This window comes from Penicillium malachiteum (genome assembly GCF_028827825.1).
Source record: "Penicillium malachiteum strain IBT 17515 chromosome Unknown utg000004l:1.0-4883003.0:1.0-4884900.0, whole genome shotgun sequence".
Classification (NCBI taxonomy): Eukaryota; Fungi; Ascomycota; class Eurotiomycetes; order Eurotiales; family Aspergillaceae; genus Penicillium; species Penicillium malachiteum.
Window position 1 is genome coordinate 4,615,297 of NW_026643097.1, and position 18,414 is coordinate 4,633,710.

Sequence of the window (18,414 nt, forward strand, 5' to 3'; positions counted from 1 at the left end):
CTAACGCCAGGTCTCTTAATCTTCTCTCAGTCCTCTCACCCTCACTTCCCTTCCTACGCGCGTGTTCCTCTCGATTCTTTCTCAGGAAGGAATGCACCGAAATAACACCATCGTATAAACAAGTGGCATTGTCTCAGTTTTGCCAATTCTCCCATACATAATATTGCTACTTTTCACGAACATCCAATTACAACACCACGTACTCGACTTTCATAGACCTCTTCAAAGCCATGACACTATTGTTGACCGATACAAAAGCCATATTGCGAGCAGTCGACAGCGCCACGGGAGAATTGGGCTTTTGTCGTAACCGCGTCTGGGCGATCGCTAAGAGCCTTCCAGGGGGTCCAGGAAGATTCCCGGAATTACTCCCTGCGCTGAATATTCCACTTCCCGAGATAAAGACGGAAGATCACCAGCTTTTTACGTTCGACTTCTGCGAGCAATCTCGAGTCAATTTCACTCTGGTGACACAGCGTCACGAACCACCTTGTAAAGGAGACCGTTGTGGCTCTGTAAACTTCCCTTCAAATATGGTGGAAGAAGCTATCCGTGATGGGCAGCCAGTCATAGCATGGAATATTGAGTGCGATCTTGGAAAACCAAAAATTCTTCAACCCAACGAGCGCTATATGGCAATATCCCATGTATGGTCGGACGGTACCGGCACTGGCGCTGGAAGTCAAGCCCGCGGTGATGTGAACACATGTTTAGTGAATTTCTTCCGCAAATTTGCTAGAGATTTCAAATGCAAGGGTCTATGGTGGGATACAATCTGTATTCCAACAAAGAAAGATCTTCGTGAAAAAGTTCTAAAGCGTATAAATCTCAACTATAAGTCAGCGGCGGTGACACTGGTCCATGATTGCTTTCTCAGAGAGTGCGAATGGCGCGATGCAGACCTAGCATGTTTTCACGTTATCATGTCTCCTTGGTTTAGCCGAGGCTGGACAGCGTTAGAGTTGAAGATGTCCCAGAAAGTTCAAATAATTTTTAAAGGTCCTAATGGTCTAATCACAAAAGACCTTGACAGAGACATATTACAAGCAAAGGGCAATACTGCTAAAATTGCGAGGGGCATGCTTAGAAGGCTTCGGATAGGAAGAATTGCCGAATTAGATCTACTTTTGGCTGTTCTTGGTTCACGCCACACATCTTGGCCAAGAGATATGGCGATTATTTCAGGACTCATGATTGAAATTGAGCTACCAGAAGACTACGCCCATCAGAAGATCTATCAGGAGATTCTACAGGCACTTGGCAAAATATCACAAGCACATCTGTTCCACAATTCAGGGACTATGGCAGGTGGATACAACTGGTGCCCTACAGATATCTATGACCTACCTACTACACTTTCATCACGAACACTCAAGATTGAATGGAATGGGAATTTGCTTGGCGAGTGGAACATCTCGTCTCTTGATAACATCAGCGATGAAAGAGTCATTTTAGGCCATGCTCGCCCACTGATAGAAGGAAAGGTTCGGCTCGCTCTAAACGAGAAAGACCGACATATCTTACTCATTGAAGAGCAGAGCTCCACTCTTCGCGAGATAGGCAGAGGCCTTCTGGTTAAGCCTCTAGTCAGGCGTACTGAATCTCATCTTGATTGTTATTGTTATTGTGATTGTATCGGTCCAGTTTACCTTCATCCGCCATTGACCGAATCAAAGCCCACATTTTTCGACTATACGGTATTCACGATTCACGTTGGACAAGATGAGGTTCACAACAGAGGCCACCAAGGCGCTGAAAATAGACAGACTGCCAAGAGCATGATTGAGGAAATGAAGAATAACAGTTTACTCAACCCACGATTCCGCAAACGGGAGGGTGATCCGGTCAAACTTGACTTCACCAGCTGGAACGGATGGAATTGTGGTCAGAGTTTATGAAAGCTGCTACCGATGGCGATTATGAAACAACAAAAAAGCTGCTGGAGGTGGTACCCGATCCTACTGGAACTGATCCTACTGGAATTGATCAATCTCGGTCTACTGCATTGAATGTTGCTACTTGGAATGCGTCACTCAGAAGTAGCGAAACTGATACTCGCCAAGCTGCTTGCCAAAGGGTTTACTCCTCAACAGAAAAATGCCAGAGAAGAGGAACCACTTCACCTCGCATCAGAGCGGGGTAACGAAGAACTGGTTTGCCTGCTGGTCCGTCATTCTACTCCCAACTTGAAACAAAAAGATGGATTGACTGCCCTGCATCTAGCAGCGAAGCAAGGATTCACTGGAATTGGGAATACAATTTTAAGAGTGGAATGGGACATCAACGCTGTTGATTCTACAAGGCATACTGCGCTACATATGGCATCTTATTGGGGCCATTATGATGTTGTAGATACTCTCATCAAGCAAAAGGCCGATCAAGGCCTGAAAGACGACAAAGGGATAACTGCTTTTTCTCTAGCAGTGTTTCAAGGCCACGAAGGAATTGCAAAATTACTCAGAAATGACAGAACAGATCCGAATTTCCACGAGGATGATCTTAGTATGCTCCGCAAAGCAATCATTTTCAATAACTAGATAGCTATCAAGATACTGGCTGAACTTGGAGCAAATCTCGAAGCTCAAGCTAATAATGGCTGGACTCCGGTACAGACTGCAGAATTCCATGGTCACAATACTAGTATCCAGATACTAGGTGACCTTGTCAAAGCTAGACAGGAAAATTTGGGGTCTGGCTAAAATGACCGTACGGTTGGGGGAAGTAGGACCTGGCAAGATGGTATTTTGGCTGGTCTTGTTAAAGCTGTTGCTTATTGATGAGTGAGATCAGCCTGCAGCTCGGCACGCCGTTCCCGAGTTCCATGGCCCGGTTGCAATATCACCCTCGCAAGAGCAGGAGCTATTCCCAGCGGCTTCCCGACAGCAGGTTGCGGTTGCGATTCGGGCCAATGCAACCATATCACCGACGGAGCAACGCCAGACAGACAGCTTTGTACCATGTATTTAGATCAGGCAGATTCTCTTGAGTTTACAGACATTACACCATTTCATTCCTCTTATCTATGCTCCCGTCAATATTCATTTCCGTAGCCTGATTTAGTTCTCACTTATACCTACTATTATATTAGTAGTACGCATATAGGCTCCTAGTAAATGCATGTGGGGGCTGTTTCCTACTTCAAGTTAAACTTGATTAATTGAGGGGCACTGCCAGTTTACATCCATGGATCATGTGGTAACTTCAATATTGGATACCTATACAATATCCAGATGTCTGCCTACTGCAGGCAAATGCACATTGATGTGTGTATGTGCATATGTCACGGTGCACTGGTATTCAAATGCTGAACTTCAGCTTCAAACATCATGCTCGGGATAATCATGATGGAGATATAGAATGACTTGGAGAGCTATCCATGTAGTACTAGACATAATATGTACTACCTAGTACTACTATGTAGTAAATTCGACGAGTCACGGTCTAGTATTAAGATGATACTACATACTACAAATAGGGTTAAGATTACTAGAAAAGCACACAAGTTTTAAGATACTTTTTGTAATTACAATTGCTAGTCCCAAGATAGGGGTGAAACGAGTGGAAAAACTCATCGCTGCTTCGGGGATATTAAAGATATATCGAACAACAAAGCCAGAAAACAAATTCATCGGACTGCAAAACCTATGTTCCCTTGTATTTGCAAAAGAAAGTCCGGTAGATTCAAGAAAGCTGATCGGTCAAGGTCGCAGCTTGGATTCTCAAATACTTCATAGAGCACCAGGCCCATGCCATGATATGCTCAAACAGCATTCCTAATCTAGTACTCGGGCTCAAGCTCCTCCTCCTCAAGGGAGTCGCTGGCAACCTCCTCGTAATCACGCTCAAGGGCAGCAAGATCCTCACGAGCCTCGGAGAACTCACCCTCCTCCATACCCTCACCAACGTACCAGTGGACGAAAGCACGCTTGGAGTACATGAGATCGAACTTGTGGTCGAGAGCGGACCAGGCCTCGGCGATAGCGGTGGTGTTGGACAGCATGCAGCTATATGAAAGAGATTAGCAAAAAGAACAATTTCCGTCGAATCATATGGTGGACTTACACAGCGCGGCTGAGGTTGGCAAGGTCGCCGTTAGGGACCTGCTGAGGAGCCTGGTAACAGATACCAAGCTTGAAACCAGTAGGGCACCAGTCGACGAACTGAATGGTGCGCTTGGTCTTGAGGGTAGCGACGGCACCGTGAGCATCCTTGGGAACGACATCACCACGGTACAGCAGGCAGGTAGCCATGTACTTTCCGTTGCGGGGGTCACACTTGACCATCTGGTTGTTAGGCTCGAAGCAGTTGGAGGTGATCTCAGTGACGGAGTGGGCCTCGTGGGAAGCCTTGTCAGCGGAGATGACAGGGGAGTAGGCGACCAGAGGGAAGTGAATACGGGGGTAGGGGACCAGGTTGGTTTGGAACTCGTTGAGGTCAACGTTGAGGGAACCGTCGAAACGGAGGGAAGCAGTGATGGAAGAAACGACCTGAGCGATCAGGCGGTTCAGGTTCTCGTAGCTGGGGCGCTCAATGCCGAGGTTGCGGCGACAGATGTCGTAGATGGCCTCGTTGTCAACCATGAAGGAGCAGTCGGAGTGCTCAAGGGTGGTGTGGGTGGTCAAGATAGAGTTGTAGGGCTCAACGACGGAGGTAGCGTTCTGGGGAGCAGGGTAGACACAGAACTCGAGCTTAGACTTCTTGCCGTAGTCGACAGACAGACGCTCCATCAGGAGAGCACCGAAACCGGAACCGGTACCACCACCGAAGGAGTGGAAAACCAAGAAACCCTGCAGACCAGCACAGGCGTCGGCAACACGGCGGACCTTGTCGAGAACCTGGTCGATCATCTCCTTACCAACGGTGTAGTGACCACGGGCGTAGTTGTTAGAGGCATCTTCCTTGCCAGTGATCATCTGCTCGGGGTGGAAAAGAGAGCGGTAGGTACCAGTGCGGACCTCATCGACAACGTTGGGCTCAAGATCGGCGTAGATGGTACGGGGAACGTAGCGGCCCTGGCCTATTCGGTTGAAGAAAAAAAATGACATGTCAGAATATCACAGTCGTAGAATTTGAAAGCGGGGGGGTTTTCTCGAGCTATTGCTGGCGCCCCTCTCCATTGCATGATGGTTGGGTATAAAAATTGACATCACTCACCAGTCTCGGAGAAGAAAGTGCTGAAACCGTGGTCGGGATCGGCCTTCTTGCGCTCATCGGTGAGGTAACCATCGGGCTAGTGATCATGTTAGTCGCGGGTACTCGTTGCCAGACTAAGGGAGAAAAGGGGCGTGCCGCTCCAGTCCAGATTGGGCGCCACCATAAAGGCTAGAAATTCAAACATACCTGGATACCGTGCTCCAGACAGTACAGCTGTAGAATTGGAGAGTCAGTCAACCGTAAATCGGGTGCTCAATTGATGTGATGGAGGCGATATAATTTACCTCCCAGCAGGAGTTGGCGATCTGGCAACCAGCCTGACCGACTATAGGGCATCAACCAGTTAGCGCGTCATTTTTCATGAAAAGTCAGATCCCCAATATAATCAGCAAGACAATTTGAGCACATACCGTTCAAACTAATAATCTCTCTCATTGTGTTGGTGGGTGGTTCGGGCTGTCAAAAAATTAAGGAGGGGAAGAAAAGACCCAACAACAAACACGGGTCTGGCGACTCAGGGGTCAGTTTATCAAAGTGTAAAATGACGGCGGGATCACGGAGAAAGGGGGAGGGGTAGAGGGGGGGGGGGGATTGAAAGGGGGATTGCAGGAAATCGAACTCACCAAGAATGGGAGGAATGGAGATCGAGTTCAAGGAAGAAGGAAGAGCAGAAATGTTGTGGAGAGTGAAGGGTGTCTGTGCTGTGTTAACAAGGGGGGGGAGTTCGTTGTTGATCCGGTCGTTGGGTCGCGTTCGACTCTCTGATTGGTTCAAATCCACGCGCTTCTTGGGAGCTTGACCGCCTGTTCTAGGTCCCGTGACTTTGCTCGTGATCTGAGCTTTGTCAGCGGTGCTAGTGCTTTCACCAGTTGACTTATACAAGCCTGGAAAATACTACTAGTAGACAGTCTGTCGGTAATTAAGGTGGGTTTTATGAATTGATTTTCTAGTAATTCACCCTCCAATATGACAAGAATCTTCTTGTTAAAACATCACATATATGCGGGATACAATTCGCCATGGAGGGAGTGGATTACCGCCTCCTAATCCAGGTATAGTCCCTTCCCTTTCCTCAATTTCGATTGGACGGAGATATAAAAACACTGGCAGAATAATAATCCCGAGGTTCCAAGCTTTGTCCTCTTCCCCTGTCAACCCCGTTGTACAGACTCGCGATACACAACCTACAGCTTCCATCCTATCAACATGGAGCTCTCAATTCAAAATCTCCTTCCGTCATACTCAAAAACAACACCAATTTACACCACGCGCCTCATCCTTCGGCCATTCCAATGGACTGACCTCGAGTCTCTACACAAGCTTCGCACAGCACCAGAGGTTATGCAATGGACAAGTCAAGGAACGATAGACTCTTCGACTCAACAAACCCGTGATTGGATGCAAAATTTTATCGACGACGCTGAGGTTGCGCGACAAAACTTCAACTTTGTCGTCACTCTTCGAACTGACAACAGTGATGACCCGGCCAACTCTAAGCTGATCGGTGTCTGTGGCCTGGTTGCCTTGGATTCTCTGCCAGTATCTCCCCTCCCGATACTTGGATATATGTTTTTACCAGAAGCCTGGGGCAAAGGATATGCAACTGAAACTGTCCTTGGCTTCCAGCAAGAATGGCGGCGTCTTGTTGACTTGGCTCAGCAAATTCACTCTATCCCACCACAGTTGGTGGAAGAATTGTACAAAATACGGGCTATCACTCTTGAAAGTAACGTGGCAAGTGCAGGTGTGCTTCGAAAATGTGGCTGGGCTATGTATGAAAAGGTGGACGAGGAGGATAAATCGCTTCTGAGGTGGATTCTCGATCAACAACTTGCTAAGCCTTGATACTTTCAATGCTAAGTAGTAATGGATATTGTTCCTGGCCCCCCTGACCCAATCGGAAACTTCTTGTACACTATTTAGATATCTATCTTTCAATTTTAAATACTCCTGCGTCTAGTTCCATGCTTTTCAATGTTGTGCATGTGGTACAGTTTCATCTCTATTGGCCAATCCGTTTCGTCTAGAACTTCACCGCCTACGCCATTCTCCATGCATGCCAGTGTGCACCAACCAACTACATACATCCCAGCCGACATCTATAATTGCAGCATCGCGTTCAAGCACTACTAAACCTGAAAACCAGAATTGGGAAATGCGCGGATAATAATTTCAGTACACGTGAACCGAAAAAGCATTGAACCTCATAGGTTCCAACATCACTCCGGCATCAGGGTTGACTTTGGGAGCTGGAGGTTACTTTCCTTGGGTTGGGTCCAAGACTGTGAACAATGTTCTATACCACCTTTACTATCCTGGTGTTACTCACCTTCTGGACCAACAATGTCTATGCAAACGTGGAAAAGACCATTTTTCTTGCACCACCACCTACAACAATACCCTCAGAAGCATCTGATCTAGATGATCTAGGTCTAGAACGACTCTCACCGGAAAACCCGGTGGTGCGAACACAATTGAATGCATCATTCCCAACGCCCGGTGCCCCAGATGGAACCGAGTCATGGTTCTTTCTCGAGAACCTGAATCCAGGCCAGCGGTATGAGGTTCGAATTTGCTGGTTAGCAACGGTATGATATCATATCAACCCCCCCCCCCTTAAAGCCCACAGGCGTTGAATTCATGTTCAAACTTGAATTTTGCAAATCCCGATATATGAATGCAGATTACCAAATGGGAAAATAATAAATAACAAGAAAGAGAATTACAACTGACCAAATCTAGCAACCAACATCTTTCACTCTTACAACACACTCCTTGTCAACAACAATCGAGGATTCATCCCTACTCTCCTCTCTAAGCATATTTTCAACAGCACGAATCACAACACAAGATCCTCGTTTTCAAGCGAATACTATTCCACGCCATGCATCAGTCTCCAGCAAAGACATACTGTTAGATTCAGACCCTACGACGGACTCGGTGTTATTCTTGCGGGTCAGCGCAGCAGCGGATTATTTCAGTCACCATGAGTCCTTGATGAAAGATGTTCCGCCTGTGACGGCTGACCTGATTCTGGATCCGTTTTTGTGGAATGTCTTCCCCCGGTCGCTTGTTCCGACGGCGGGATGGATTGCTGTGGTTTCTGTTATTGCCATTTTTGTTGGGAAGTGGGTTGCTGGAGAGATTGGGAAGGTTATTGAGGAGGGAAAGAGAGCCAGAGAGGTTGAAGATAAGAAGGGAAAGTAGAAAATCGATAGATATGGAAAATTATTAATACTACTAGCTCAACCTTGGTCATCAAGTGACGCCTACGATGCATGCCAGGTGGCCTAGCTAACCTTAGTAAATATACCAGTTCACGTGTAGGATTGAATTAAGAAGCATAATTGCTCACTCTTATCGTCCCTGTACTTAACCCATATATGCAATGACCATAGACTATTCAAATGTTCCCGGTCGTACTCCGGGGTACGTTCTATACCGAGGCCGCGTATGCGGCTCTGGCCCCCAACTTCTTCAATGTTGGAAGTTCTTTATTCTAGACTCCGAGTCGGATTTCTCGGACATCAAAAGTCCAGAATATCCCTGTTCAGTCTCTACTTCGTGTTTCATGCTGACTCAGAAGGATTCTGGGGAACATTTTCAATTGGTTTCCAAGCTCTGGATAATGCCTCTCTCAGGGGCTTTAAGAATCTCAGATCACTCCAAACTTGAATAAACTCAACCACATGATCCGTGCTTGTTAAGGTTAAGAGCCCCAATGCTTGAGCTACTGATCTTATCTCCGTCTCCATTTTTAAAATTGGCCTTGGCTTTTCCGTGGAAACATTCTACACAAAATGGAATTCTTGCAGTCCAGTAATGAGCATACGATCTCCGAAGTTACGCCTGATGCGGAACCCATATCAGAGAAAACAGACATTACAGGAAAAGACAAGGAATTCTACCAAGAGGAAAATGATGTGAACCATGAGCTACAGTCATCGAAGAAACCATGGTCTTTTCACTTGGCATTCATTGGCCTCGCGTCTAGTCTTTTTGTCTTCCAGATGGACGCGACGTGTCTGGGTATGGCACTACCTGTAAGCAACCAAGAAATTCCCTTTGGTCTTTTTGACCCATAAAACAAGTATACTCTCTGATAAACTCGAGACTAATACATACAAAGACTATTGCTGGTGACCTAGGCGGTACCAGTTTACAATCCTTTTGGGCGAATCTAGCATACACATTATCTGGTCTTTCCATGCAACCAGTATGGGCGAGTATTTCCGACGCATTTGGAAGAAAACCGCCTCTATTCGTATCCATGGCATTATTTTTCATCGGATCTATTGTGTTTGCCATTGCCGAAAACATGGACACGATTATTATTGGTCGTGTACTCCAGGGATTTGGTGGTGGAGGAATCGACGTTCTCAGCGAAATCATATTAGCTGATATGACGACCCTGCAAGAACGTTCAAAGTACCTTGGGTTAATGGGAATTCCTTCGGCTATTGGGAATATCCTGGGGCCCTGTGTTGGTGCACTATTCTCCACGTATGCTAGCTGGCGCTGGATTGGATGGATGAATTTACCTTTCTTGGGAGCTGCTACACCGTTGCTGTTTTTCTTTCTCAAGTTACGACCGGTTAAACTTGATGCTTCTCTTGGTAGTAATGTGGCCCGACTTGATTGGATTGGTATGATGTTGATGATTATTGGCATTACGATATTTGTTTTACCGTTAAGTTGGGCAGGGTCATTGTTTCCGTGGGCTTCGTGGCAGACTCTTCTTCCCATGCTTTTGGGAGTCGTAGTACTTGTTGGCTTTGGATTTTATGAAGCTTACCCGGTGTCACCGGTCGTTCCTCATCGACTGTTCCATAGGATGACTGCGAATATGACACTCGTTGGAGTGTTCTTTCATGGTGCAGTTTTAGTATCACTTTTGCAGTATTTACCTTTGCTGTATCAATCTATGCAGCTGGAGACTCCGATTATGTCCGCTGTCGCCCTGTTACCAACTGTCATTACCAGTGTGGTCTTTGCAGTTATCTCAATGATGATGGTCCCATTATTTGGGGGATATGCATGGCTCCTTCGATTCTCATGGGTCATCCTTACTCTAGGCACTGGTTTACTCGCTTTGTTCAACATTGGATCATCGGAGTCAATGCGTTATGGACTTCCAATATTGTGGGGAATTGGTGTTGCTATGCTTCGTCTCAGTCTTCTGCCAATGTCGGCAAGTGTCAAAGATGCAAACGACACCGGCCTTGCGATCGCCTTGCTGCTTGCTGTTCGCATGCTTGGGGGTCTGGTAGGCCTCACCGTTGCTTCAACCATTTTCAATACAACCTTCTCGAACTTGATTTCCTCTTCTTCAATAGAGCTGACTGGATCTCTTGCACCTCTTGGTGATGCTGCTAATGCTGTCAACTTCATTGATGAGCTAAGGTCGCTTGACATTTCAGCATCAGTCCTCGATCCGGTCTTGAGAGTTTATCTCAGATGTTTTCAAAATATCTTTTATACAATGACAGGCCTAGGTGGTCTTGGATTGTTGGCTTCGTTCTTCATTGCAGAGATTGATTTAAACCGGAAGAATCTTGGAAATCAAGCACCTGAGGAATGAATTTGCCAGTACCATGGCAATTTGAATCTGACGATCTGACCACTGGCACCTGGGCAGCTTTTCAAAGCCTAATGTTTACACCAGCAGCTCTATTGAGCTACAAACATACACATGTGCATCTACCTACCTAGGTAATAATGCTTAATATTTGTCTGAACATGTCTATAATAGTGTGTATAATTTAATAAATGTATCTAATACAAATATCAAATATTTCCCCAACTGCAGTTCAAGTTGCTGGTAGCCTTCAAGCTTCAAATGTTTCGAATTTGCATAGTAGTTCATGCTTTTGTATGCGGTGACCTTGATAAAGCTCGGAGCTATAACCTAAGGCAATGATGTAGAAAGAAAAGGCTGAGGAACCACAGACATACTGAACATGGATTTGCATTTGAAATAACACTAAGCAAGTGAGAGGAGTAATGGATGTTGTGGTTGGGTACAGGAGTGGGAATATCAAAAGCATTACAAGTAAGATCGCAAACAAATAAACAAAACAAATAATCAAAAGCTAATTATCACCCAAGAAATCTCTCTTAGCTTCGCTCTATTCCTCGGAATTTTGAGAGTTTATTGTGTTGAATTTTGACCCAAAAATCTCAGATCTAGCAACGGAAACAGACAATATAGGGAGAAGAAAATGAGTCGTAAATGAACACCATAAATCGTGCGATTCATCGTCATATGTTAGCCAAAAAATATAGCTGTATGTGTCATGTGTAAATGGTTTTAATCTTCGAAGAAATTCAAGATGGCGCGAACTCCCTTAGATCCAAGACCGTGTGCTGGATAGGAAATGTAAAGAGGATCCTCGACGGCACCAAGCTTAGCGCGGAACTCACTCTTCTTTATAAGGTGGAACTGCTTAGCAAGAGTCTCATAAGTGTGTTCCAGCATCTTGATCTTCGTGCCATGCAAGTTGTGACCCGGAGTAAGTCGAGTAGTAGCGCCAGCACCAAAGGTGAGACCCTTGACACCGGCCTTGGCGGCAGTTTGGATGGCATGGGTAACAATGGATTCGATGACACCGTTTGGAGCTCCGGGGAAGTCCAGGCTGTACTTGACCTGCATGCCATGGGCAGGAGAGAGCATGGCCAGAGCAACAAAAGCACAGATTTTATCACTCTTGTCCACGGCGTAAAAGTACCAACGGTGCTCTGAATCGCACCAAGGGTGGATCTCTGACAAGTGGACTTGTGTGCCCTTGCGGTTCGAGAGCCATTCCTTAATTCGCGCATCAATCTTATTGCGAATCTCTTCATCTGGCAATTCACCCTGGCTGTAACCAGTCACCTTGATACCCTCAGTCTCGGCATGACGCAGCTTGCGGGCTAGTTCACCGTCAGATGCAGCTTGGTTCCGAGAAGGATCCACGCGCTCCTCAGCAATGCAGGACAGACTGCGCCATCCTAACCGCTCACCGAGGATGGTCTCGATCTCGGGAGAGCAGAGGATCCAGATAGGCTTGTATTTGGTGTCACGACGCAGCCACTGCAGGAACTGGGTGATAGTTCGAGAGTATTGGCTGGGGTCGCATGCCGGGTTACCAGGGATGATCACATAGTTGCTGGTGCTGGGAACATAGGCGACTGCAGCACCGGTGCTCATGTCACGCCAGATCTTGTATCGTTCATCGAACCAAGATGTGGATGTTGCGTCACCGTAGTTCGCAACAATCTTCTCCAGAGCTGGCAGTTCCTCGTTGTTCATAGCAATACGGCGGTGGTGTTCTCGGAGCCAGACTGGCTCAGTGGTAGAGGCATCTGGGTGACGAAGCTGCTGTACGGGAGGCTTTGCGGGGAGACTCTTTGGGTCACGGTAGAAGAGGGAGGTGAGACGGATGTTGCCCACCTGGAGAAGAAGCATCAAAAGACGCTCAAGACCAACACCCGCACCGGCGTGAGGCGGAGCGCCCCATCGGAATGCCTCTAGATACTCTTCCATGTCATCCGGATTGATGCCGGAGGTGCGCATATTCGCCTCAAGCATATTAGCGTCGTGGATACGCTGGCCACCAGACACGATCTCCTGACCGCGGACAAACATATCGAAAGAATTAGTGAATCGATCATCCTCCGGGTCCGGCATTGTGTAAAAGGGACGAGCACCACGAGGGAACTTGTCCAGAATGTAGTAGTCAGTGTCATATTTTTCCTTGACAAGCTGACCCAAGCGAATCTCATCTCGGGTGGCCAGATCCTCATCCAAGGGGAGTTCATTTCCATCCTCGCTGCGCCACCCAGAGTCATTAAGCATCTTGATACCATCGGCAAAGCGAATGATAGGCGTCTGCTCCAACCATTTCACATCCTCACAAGGGAACTGGTGTTTGACGAGATCAATCTCTCGGCGGTATTTAGAGTAGACTCCCTGCAGAATGTTTTTAATGGTCGCATCGATTGTTTCAAGCATCTCATGGTAATGCTCTTCAATTGCCATTTCAATATCGAGACCCGTGTACTCAGTCAAGTGACGGTGAGTATTAGAGTTCTCTGCACGGAAAACCGCTCCAATTTCATAGACACGACCAAAGTCAGCCGCGATGGCCATCTGCTTAGCCAGCTGGGGTGATTGGGCCAAGAATGCGGGACGACCAAAGTAGTTAACCTGGAAGACACTGGCACCAGACTCGGTAGCAGCACCCTGAAGCTTGGGAGTGTGAATCTCGATGAAGCCTCGCTCATCTAGGGCAGTCCGGAAGAGGTTACAGGTGGCCGATTGGAGACGGAAGATGCCCTGAGATGTTGCTGTGCGTAAATCGAGCAGGCGATTGCTCAGTCGAGTTCGGTCGGGAATATGGCTGCGGCGACCCTCAATCTTGTCCTCCTCATTCGTGCGGATCTCCGCCTCATAAACGCTGAAAGGCACTGGCTCCTCGCGCTTAACCAGCAGATGAATAGCTTCAATTGACAGCTCAACATCGTGAATACTACAGCCAAGAACAGGTACATCAGGCTTCTGAACCTTGCCACGAACCCGGACAAAGGATCCTACGCGCAGGTGTTCTGCCCATTGGACCATAGCAATAGAGGAGATACCCGCCCGCTCATGCAGAACACCCTGGAAGGTGGCGAGTTGCTGGCGGAACACCAAGAAGACCAACTTGGCACTCATACGGCGTACAACATGTAGTCGAGCCGTGAAATAGACCTCTTCTCCGACCATATCCACAGTAATACCATCGAGGACCGTGCGTGTTTCCCGAAGTCGATTTTGCGACTGCATCAGAGGCAAATCGCCATAACGAGCTTTCATATCCGCAGTCTCCTCTGCAGCGGCCTTTGCGATCTCTTCCTCCTTGCGGCGGTGATCGGATTCAGAGAAGGCCTCCTCGCTGAGCCGACTGCGCTCATTGCGGCGTTGTTCGCGAACTAGGCGTTTCTGTTGGTTTTTACTGAGAGTTCCTGAAGAGGAATCATCGGAAAAGTCCTCTGATGAGGAAACATAATCCCGATCGCGGAAAAAGTTGCCCAGGATGCTGCGACGAGGGGAGCTAGGGGAACCGGGTTCTCGGGAGAGCGAGGATCGTGGTTTAGCTGGGGATAAAGTTGATCGAATGCCAGAGCCTGAAGAATCATCATTGTCTCCAGTATGACCTCGAATGGCCTTCGATAAAGCTCTCTTGATTGACATAGTGGGCAATGTGTGCAATGTGTGCAATGTGTACAAGGAGGGGTATGGAAAGAAGGGGGGATGTGGTGAGATTGTATACTCCGGGAGAGAGGGGGGTAAGATGCAAGCGGCGATCCGTGCCGCGAATCAGACTCTGAGCACAAATGCAAAGCTTAATAAAGATAAGAGATGATGGACATAAGACTCAGAGTGAGAATAAATGAAGTTGAGATAAGAGAAAATGTATATATGAAATAGACCCTGGAATAAGTAATTATATAAGTACAGAAAGTTCCTTTTTATCTGATAAAAGGGTTCAATAACATCCATGACATCATGGTATAACCGGATACCGGATTGGCCTCGGCCTTGATCATTCCAATATGATGTGAATTGAATAGAAAAAAGAAGACAATAATGATTATTTCATCTATTCCGAGTATTTATGTCTTTTGTGTCTTGCATATATTTCCTATCATAAAATTATTTTATACATTGTACTGCAATTGTTGTCTATACGACATTCTACATCCGTATAGTCCCGTGTTTTGCCACGAGTCTCGGTCTTTCACCTTTACATTCCCTCATCCATCTCTCTATTTCGCTATTTCAAGCGATATTATCCTCAATTATCCGTGACTCCGTGGCTCCATGCACTCTAAGAATCTCTGATCGGCTCATGGAATCTCCGTTCTCCCGAATTTTTGTGAATTGAACATTGAACCACCAGAATCTGGGCCCATTTACAGACCTCCCCAACTGGGGGCCTGGATCCCTTATCATTGACACCCTCAATTGATTCTCTTCTGACAAACTTTCCTGCAAAAGTTCCTAACTTCGAAGGTTCTGACATGGCTTCCTCGCGGGCATGGCTATATGTCCAAGCCGTCTTTTGGCGCTTTCTCATGCGCATCGGCATGTTCCTTCATGATCTCGCTCCGCCGCGCGTCCCGAAACCTGCCTTTACCCGTACGGTTCAATCTGACTCCCATGGCCATTCCGTGGTCATCCATTTCTACTGTCCATCCGATTACGATAAGAAGCGTCGTCAAGGTCACCGGTATCCTGTTGCGGTTAATTTCCACGGTGGTGGTTTCACCCTTGGCTGCGCGACCGATGATTCTCGCTGGGCCGCCGCTATCGTGAATCAAGTAGACGCCGTTGTCGCTAGTGTTAGTTACCGCCGAGCCCCCGAACATCCTTTCCCCACTGCTGTCGATGATGGTGTCGATGCATTGTTGTACCTCGCTGCCCATGCTCTTGATCTTGCCTTGGATGTGAGTCGCGTCGCCCTGAGTGGGTTCTCGGCGGGCGGGAACTTGGCTGTGACGGTACCGCTGCGACTGCATGAGCGCATCTCAACGGAGATCAAGGAGCAATTTGGCAGGGCGGAGTCGACACAGAACTTGGTTGATCAAACTAGTCAGTTGAATATTGTCGCCCTGTTCAGTTGGTACCCTATCTTGGATTTCCTTGAGTCTCGTGATCATCGTCGCGCTATGAGTATCATGCCTAATAAGTCCATGCCGACTTTCTTCACTGATTTGTTTGATCAATCGTATATCCCCAGCATGGAGGACCGGGAATCTCCTTTTGCGTCCCCCGTTCGCGCCTCCGACCGTATTTTGTCTGAAGCTCTGCCGCATGATGTGTTCTTGTTCATCTGTGAGTGGGATATGCTGGTGAAAGAGGGCCAAACATTTGTCCGTCGCTTGGAGGGCCTGGGGAAGCGAGTCCGTGCCATGATGATTGAAAAAGCTCGACATGCGTGGGATAAGTCGCCCAACCCATTCCGCGATCAACTCAGCGTTGATGTGCTGTACAATGATGCATGTGCTTCCATGAAGGCGATTTTCGATCGGTGATACTTTTCCCCCCCTTGTCTTGGTGTTTCCAATATTTTTCCCCGCCTTTTTTTTCTTTTCATCCGTGTCATTATTAGATTGCATGTCTTTAGGTTAGCATGTTGATTTGGGGTTCTCGGCGTTTCTTGGTTCAAGAGCATCAACGGCGTCTGCTTTCAGCGTACGGAGTATACGATATTCATATTGCACATTCATACATTCACACAACATCTTGTCCTCGTAACCCTTGGAAGAAAGTCTAACTGGGGCTTCTCAACCTTCAAATAATCAAGCTCCGAGTCCTTACAGCATCTACTAGGGCTGAAAGGGCGTTTTGTCCTACATGTACAACTGCAGGTCACTCAATGGGGCACTCGACCCCGTATAGAGCTGCATATACCCTGGCATATCTTACTAAACTTTTTATTCCTTGAATGCGCAATAATACCTGGGCATGATCATTCAGGCTTCAATATCAAATGTCATTGGCTGGCCTACCATCCCAGGAATGATGCTCAGTAACTGGCTGAAAGTTGTCACGATCGACAGATCTGCATCAATAAACCTGTCCCCACATGCTCTTGAACTGAATCTTCAAGTTTGGGACGGACCTGAACCTGAACCTGAAAATTTGCCTTATCTTGAAGTACGTGATGTCATACCCGAGTTCAAATTTTGAAGCTATCCACACCTGGGCAACCTTGAATGTGTGGTCATCTTCACGATTCAAGTTAGTTAGAATTGGTCATTTAACGGACAAAACAAGGCATCATGATAGTCGTGGCTCGAGGAAATTGGTCAACATTGCGTCAACTGGCATCTGGATGTTCAAATGATCGACTACTTCAATGTTCAAGCTTACTGAAGTGCTATGTAGTATATCTTCAAACATTCCTTACCCTGCACATGTGCCTGTAACTATTTCATCTTTCATTAACTCCATGCTTGTAGTTTCAATCTTGGAAGTTATCATGGCTCTTTACAAACCCGGAGGTTGGGTAAAGACGAGTACCTAGCCAGTTGACATTTCCACCGATACTAGTACATGTCAACTTGAGCAGCAACTTGAATTGATGGCTCTCAATGCACATTTGAACACGTATACAGCCATAATGACAGTTGATGCGTAATATTTTCCCTTGAACTTTTGATTCGTCCAATATACAAGATCTAGGGGACATCGATCGAGATTGATCTGATTGGGGTTGAATACCCTCGATTCCTTGCAATTTATGCCCAGTCCAAATTCAAATCTAACACGATTGGATGATATCTCGGAATCTACAGGAAGACATTGGATTTGGCAGTTATACTCCCCGGATGGCAAAAAATTGAACCATGTCATCCATTTGTTGTTGGATTCCCATTGGTGCCTCCATAGATCTTAAGTGCAAATGCGTTGGCAAGGCACCTATTATTCACCGACCAGTGGTAATTGGTTCTTTTTGTAGGTATGTCAACAAATCTTGGAATCTTCCCTGTAGGCAATCGATCATACATATGACTCGCACGCCATTAATTGATACTTTCGACAACCACCTAAGAAACCGATAGCACCGGTGCATGTAGTAATTGGTAACAAGTAAAGTTATGATATCATGCTATAAAGTCACCGATTTATCAAGCGAGGAATGTCTCCAAGCTTATAGACATTGAATTTAGTACCAGAATGATACACGAAGAGAACCAATCGCATCGTACATAATGGATAGCGAGAAGTTGTACTTTGTACGTATAGAGATTGATGGGATCAAATGGATCAATGAACTGGTATCACTCCGAAGAAACAACTTTAAAAAACTAAGAGCATGTTTGAGACTAAAGAATCAAGGGAAATGACCAAAATGAATTGATATCTGCATCGCATGAAATGAATTACAAAATCAAGAACGATCCTCCTGGAGCTAACGCATCTCTAACATAGTAACCGCCTCAGTCTCTTGATATACGCCAACAAACTGCCAAAGAACTCCCCCAGTCAAGTTCATGATGCTATACAGGAATAGAATTTCAGCGCGTTAATTCAAATATCAAGATACAACAGGCATGAAGACGTACAGGTCCTATCGGCAATACTTGCCGCACTTCGGACAGATGTGCTTCTTGGAATCAATCTCAGCATTGCAGTTTTTGCAGTTGATCGTCGCAGTGGACATCTTGTCGACGGCTCTATATCATATATAAGTTAGTCTATTACTGAGTCTGAAACACATCCGTTCTAAC

General features: G+C 46.6%; 7 protein-coding genes across 7 annotated transcripts; 5 read left to right on the forward strand and 2 right to left on the reverse strand.

Annotated features, from left to right (window-relative positions):
- Window positions 1-230: 230 nt before the first annotated feature.
- N7483_009799 (uncharacterized protein) lies at window positions 231-2,537 on the forward strand (the record flags this gene model as incomplete). The annotated part of the gene is made up of 3 exons (XM_057093226.1): window positions 231-1,836; window positions 1,890-2,011; window positions 2,064-2,537. The coding sequence occupies 3 exons, from the start codon at window positions 231-233 to the stop codon at window positions 2,535-2,537; spliced, it is 2,202 nt and encodes a 733-aa protein (XP_056944400.1).
- Window positions 2,538-3,778: 1,241 nt separating this feature from the next.
- N7483_009800 (tubulin alpha chain) lies at window positions 3,779-5,589 on the reverse strand (the record flags this gene model as incomplete). Its single annotated transcript, XM_057093227.1, has 6 exons — window positions 3,779-4,004; window positions 4,063-5,017; window positions 5,155-5,230; window positions 5,341-5,367; window positions 5,439-5,479; window positions 5,565-5,589. The coding sequence occupies 6 exons, from the start codon at window positions 5,587-5,589 to the stop codon at window positions 3,779-3,781; spliced, it is 1,350 nt and encodes a 449-aa protein (XP_056944401.1).
- Window positions 5,590-6,360: 771 nt separating this feature from the next.
- On the forward strand, window positions 6,361-6,999 carry N7483_009801 (GNAT family N-acetyltransferase; the record flags this gene model as incomplete). Its single annotated transcript, XM_057093228.1, has 1 exon — window positions 6,361-6,999. The coding sequence occupies one exon, from the start codon at window positions 6,361-6,363 to the stop codon at window positions 6,997-6,999; it is 639 nt and encodes a 212-aa protein (XP_056944402.1).
- Window positions 7,000-7,445: 446 nt separating this feature from the next.
- N7483_009802 (uncharacterized protein) lies at window positions 7,446-8,361 on the forward strand (the record flags this gene model as incomplete). The annotated part of the gene is made up of 2 exons (XM_057093229.1): window positions 7,446-7,742; window positions 7,897-8,361. 2 exons carry the CDS (start codon window positions 7,446-7,448, stop codon window positions 8,359-8,361), a joined length of 762 nt encoding a protein of 253 aa, XP_056944403.1.
- Window positions 8,362-8,954: 593 nt separating this feature from the next.
- N7483_009803 (MFS-type transporter sphD) lies at window positions 8,955-10,735 on the forward strand (the record flags this gene model as incomplete). The annotated part of the gene is made up of 2 exons (XM_057093230.1): window positions 8,955-9,197; window positions 9,284-10,735. 2 exons carry the CDS (start codon window positions 8,955-8,957, stop codon window positions 10,733-10,735), a joined length of 1,695 nt encoding a protein of 564 aa, XP_056944404.1.
- Window positions 10,736-11,464: 729 nt separating this feature from the next.
- On the reverse strand, window positions 11,465-14,368 carry erdS (aspartyl-tRNA synthetase, cytoplasmic; the record flags this gene model as incomplete). Its single annotated transcript, XM_057093231.1, has 1 exon — window positions 11,465-14,368. The coding sequence occupies one exon, from the start codon at window positions 14,366-14,368 to the stop codon at window positions 11,465-11,467; it is 2,904 nt and encodes a 967-aa protein (XP_056944405.1).
- An 830-nt stretch (window positions 14,369-15,198) lies between these two features.
- On the forward strand, window positions 15,199-16,212 carry N7483_009805 (uncharacterized protein; the record flags this gene model as incomplete). Its single annotated transcript, XM_057093232.1, has 1 exon — window positions 15,199-16,212. One exon carries the CDS (start codon window positions 15,199-15,201, stop codon window positions 16,210-16,212), a length of 1,014 nt encoding a protein of 337 aa, XP_056944406.1.
- Window positions 16,213-18,414: the final 2,202 nt, after the last annotated feature.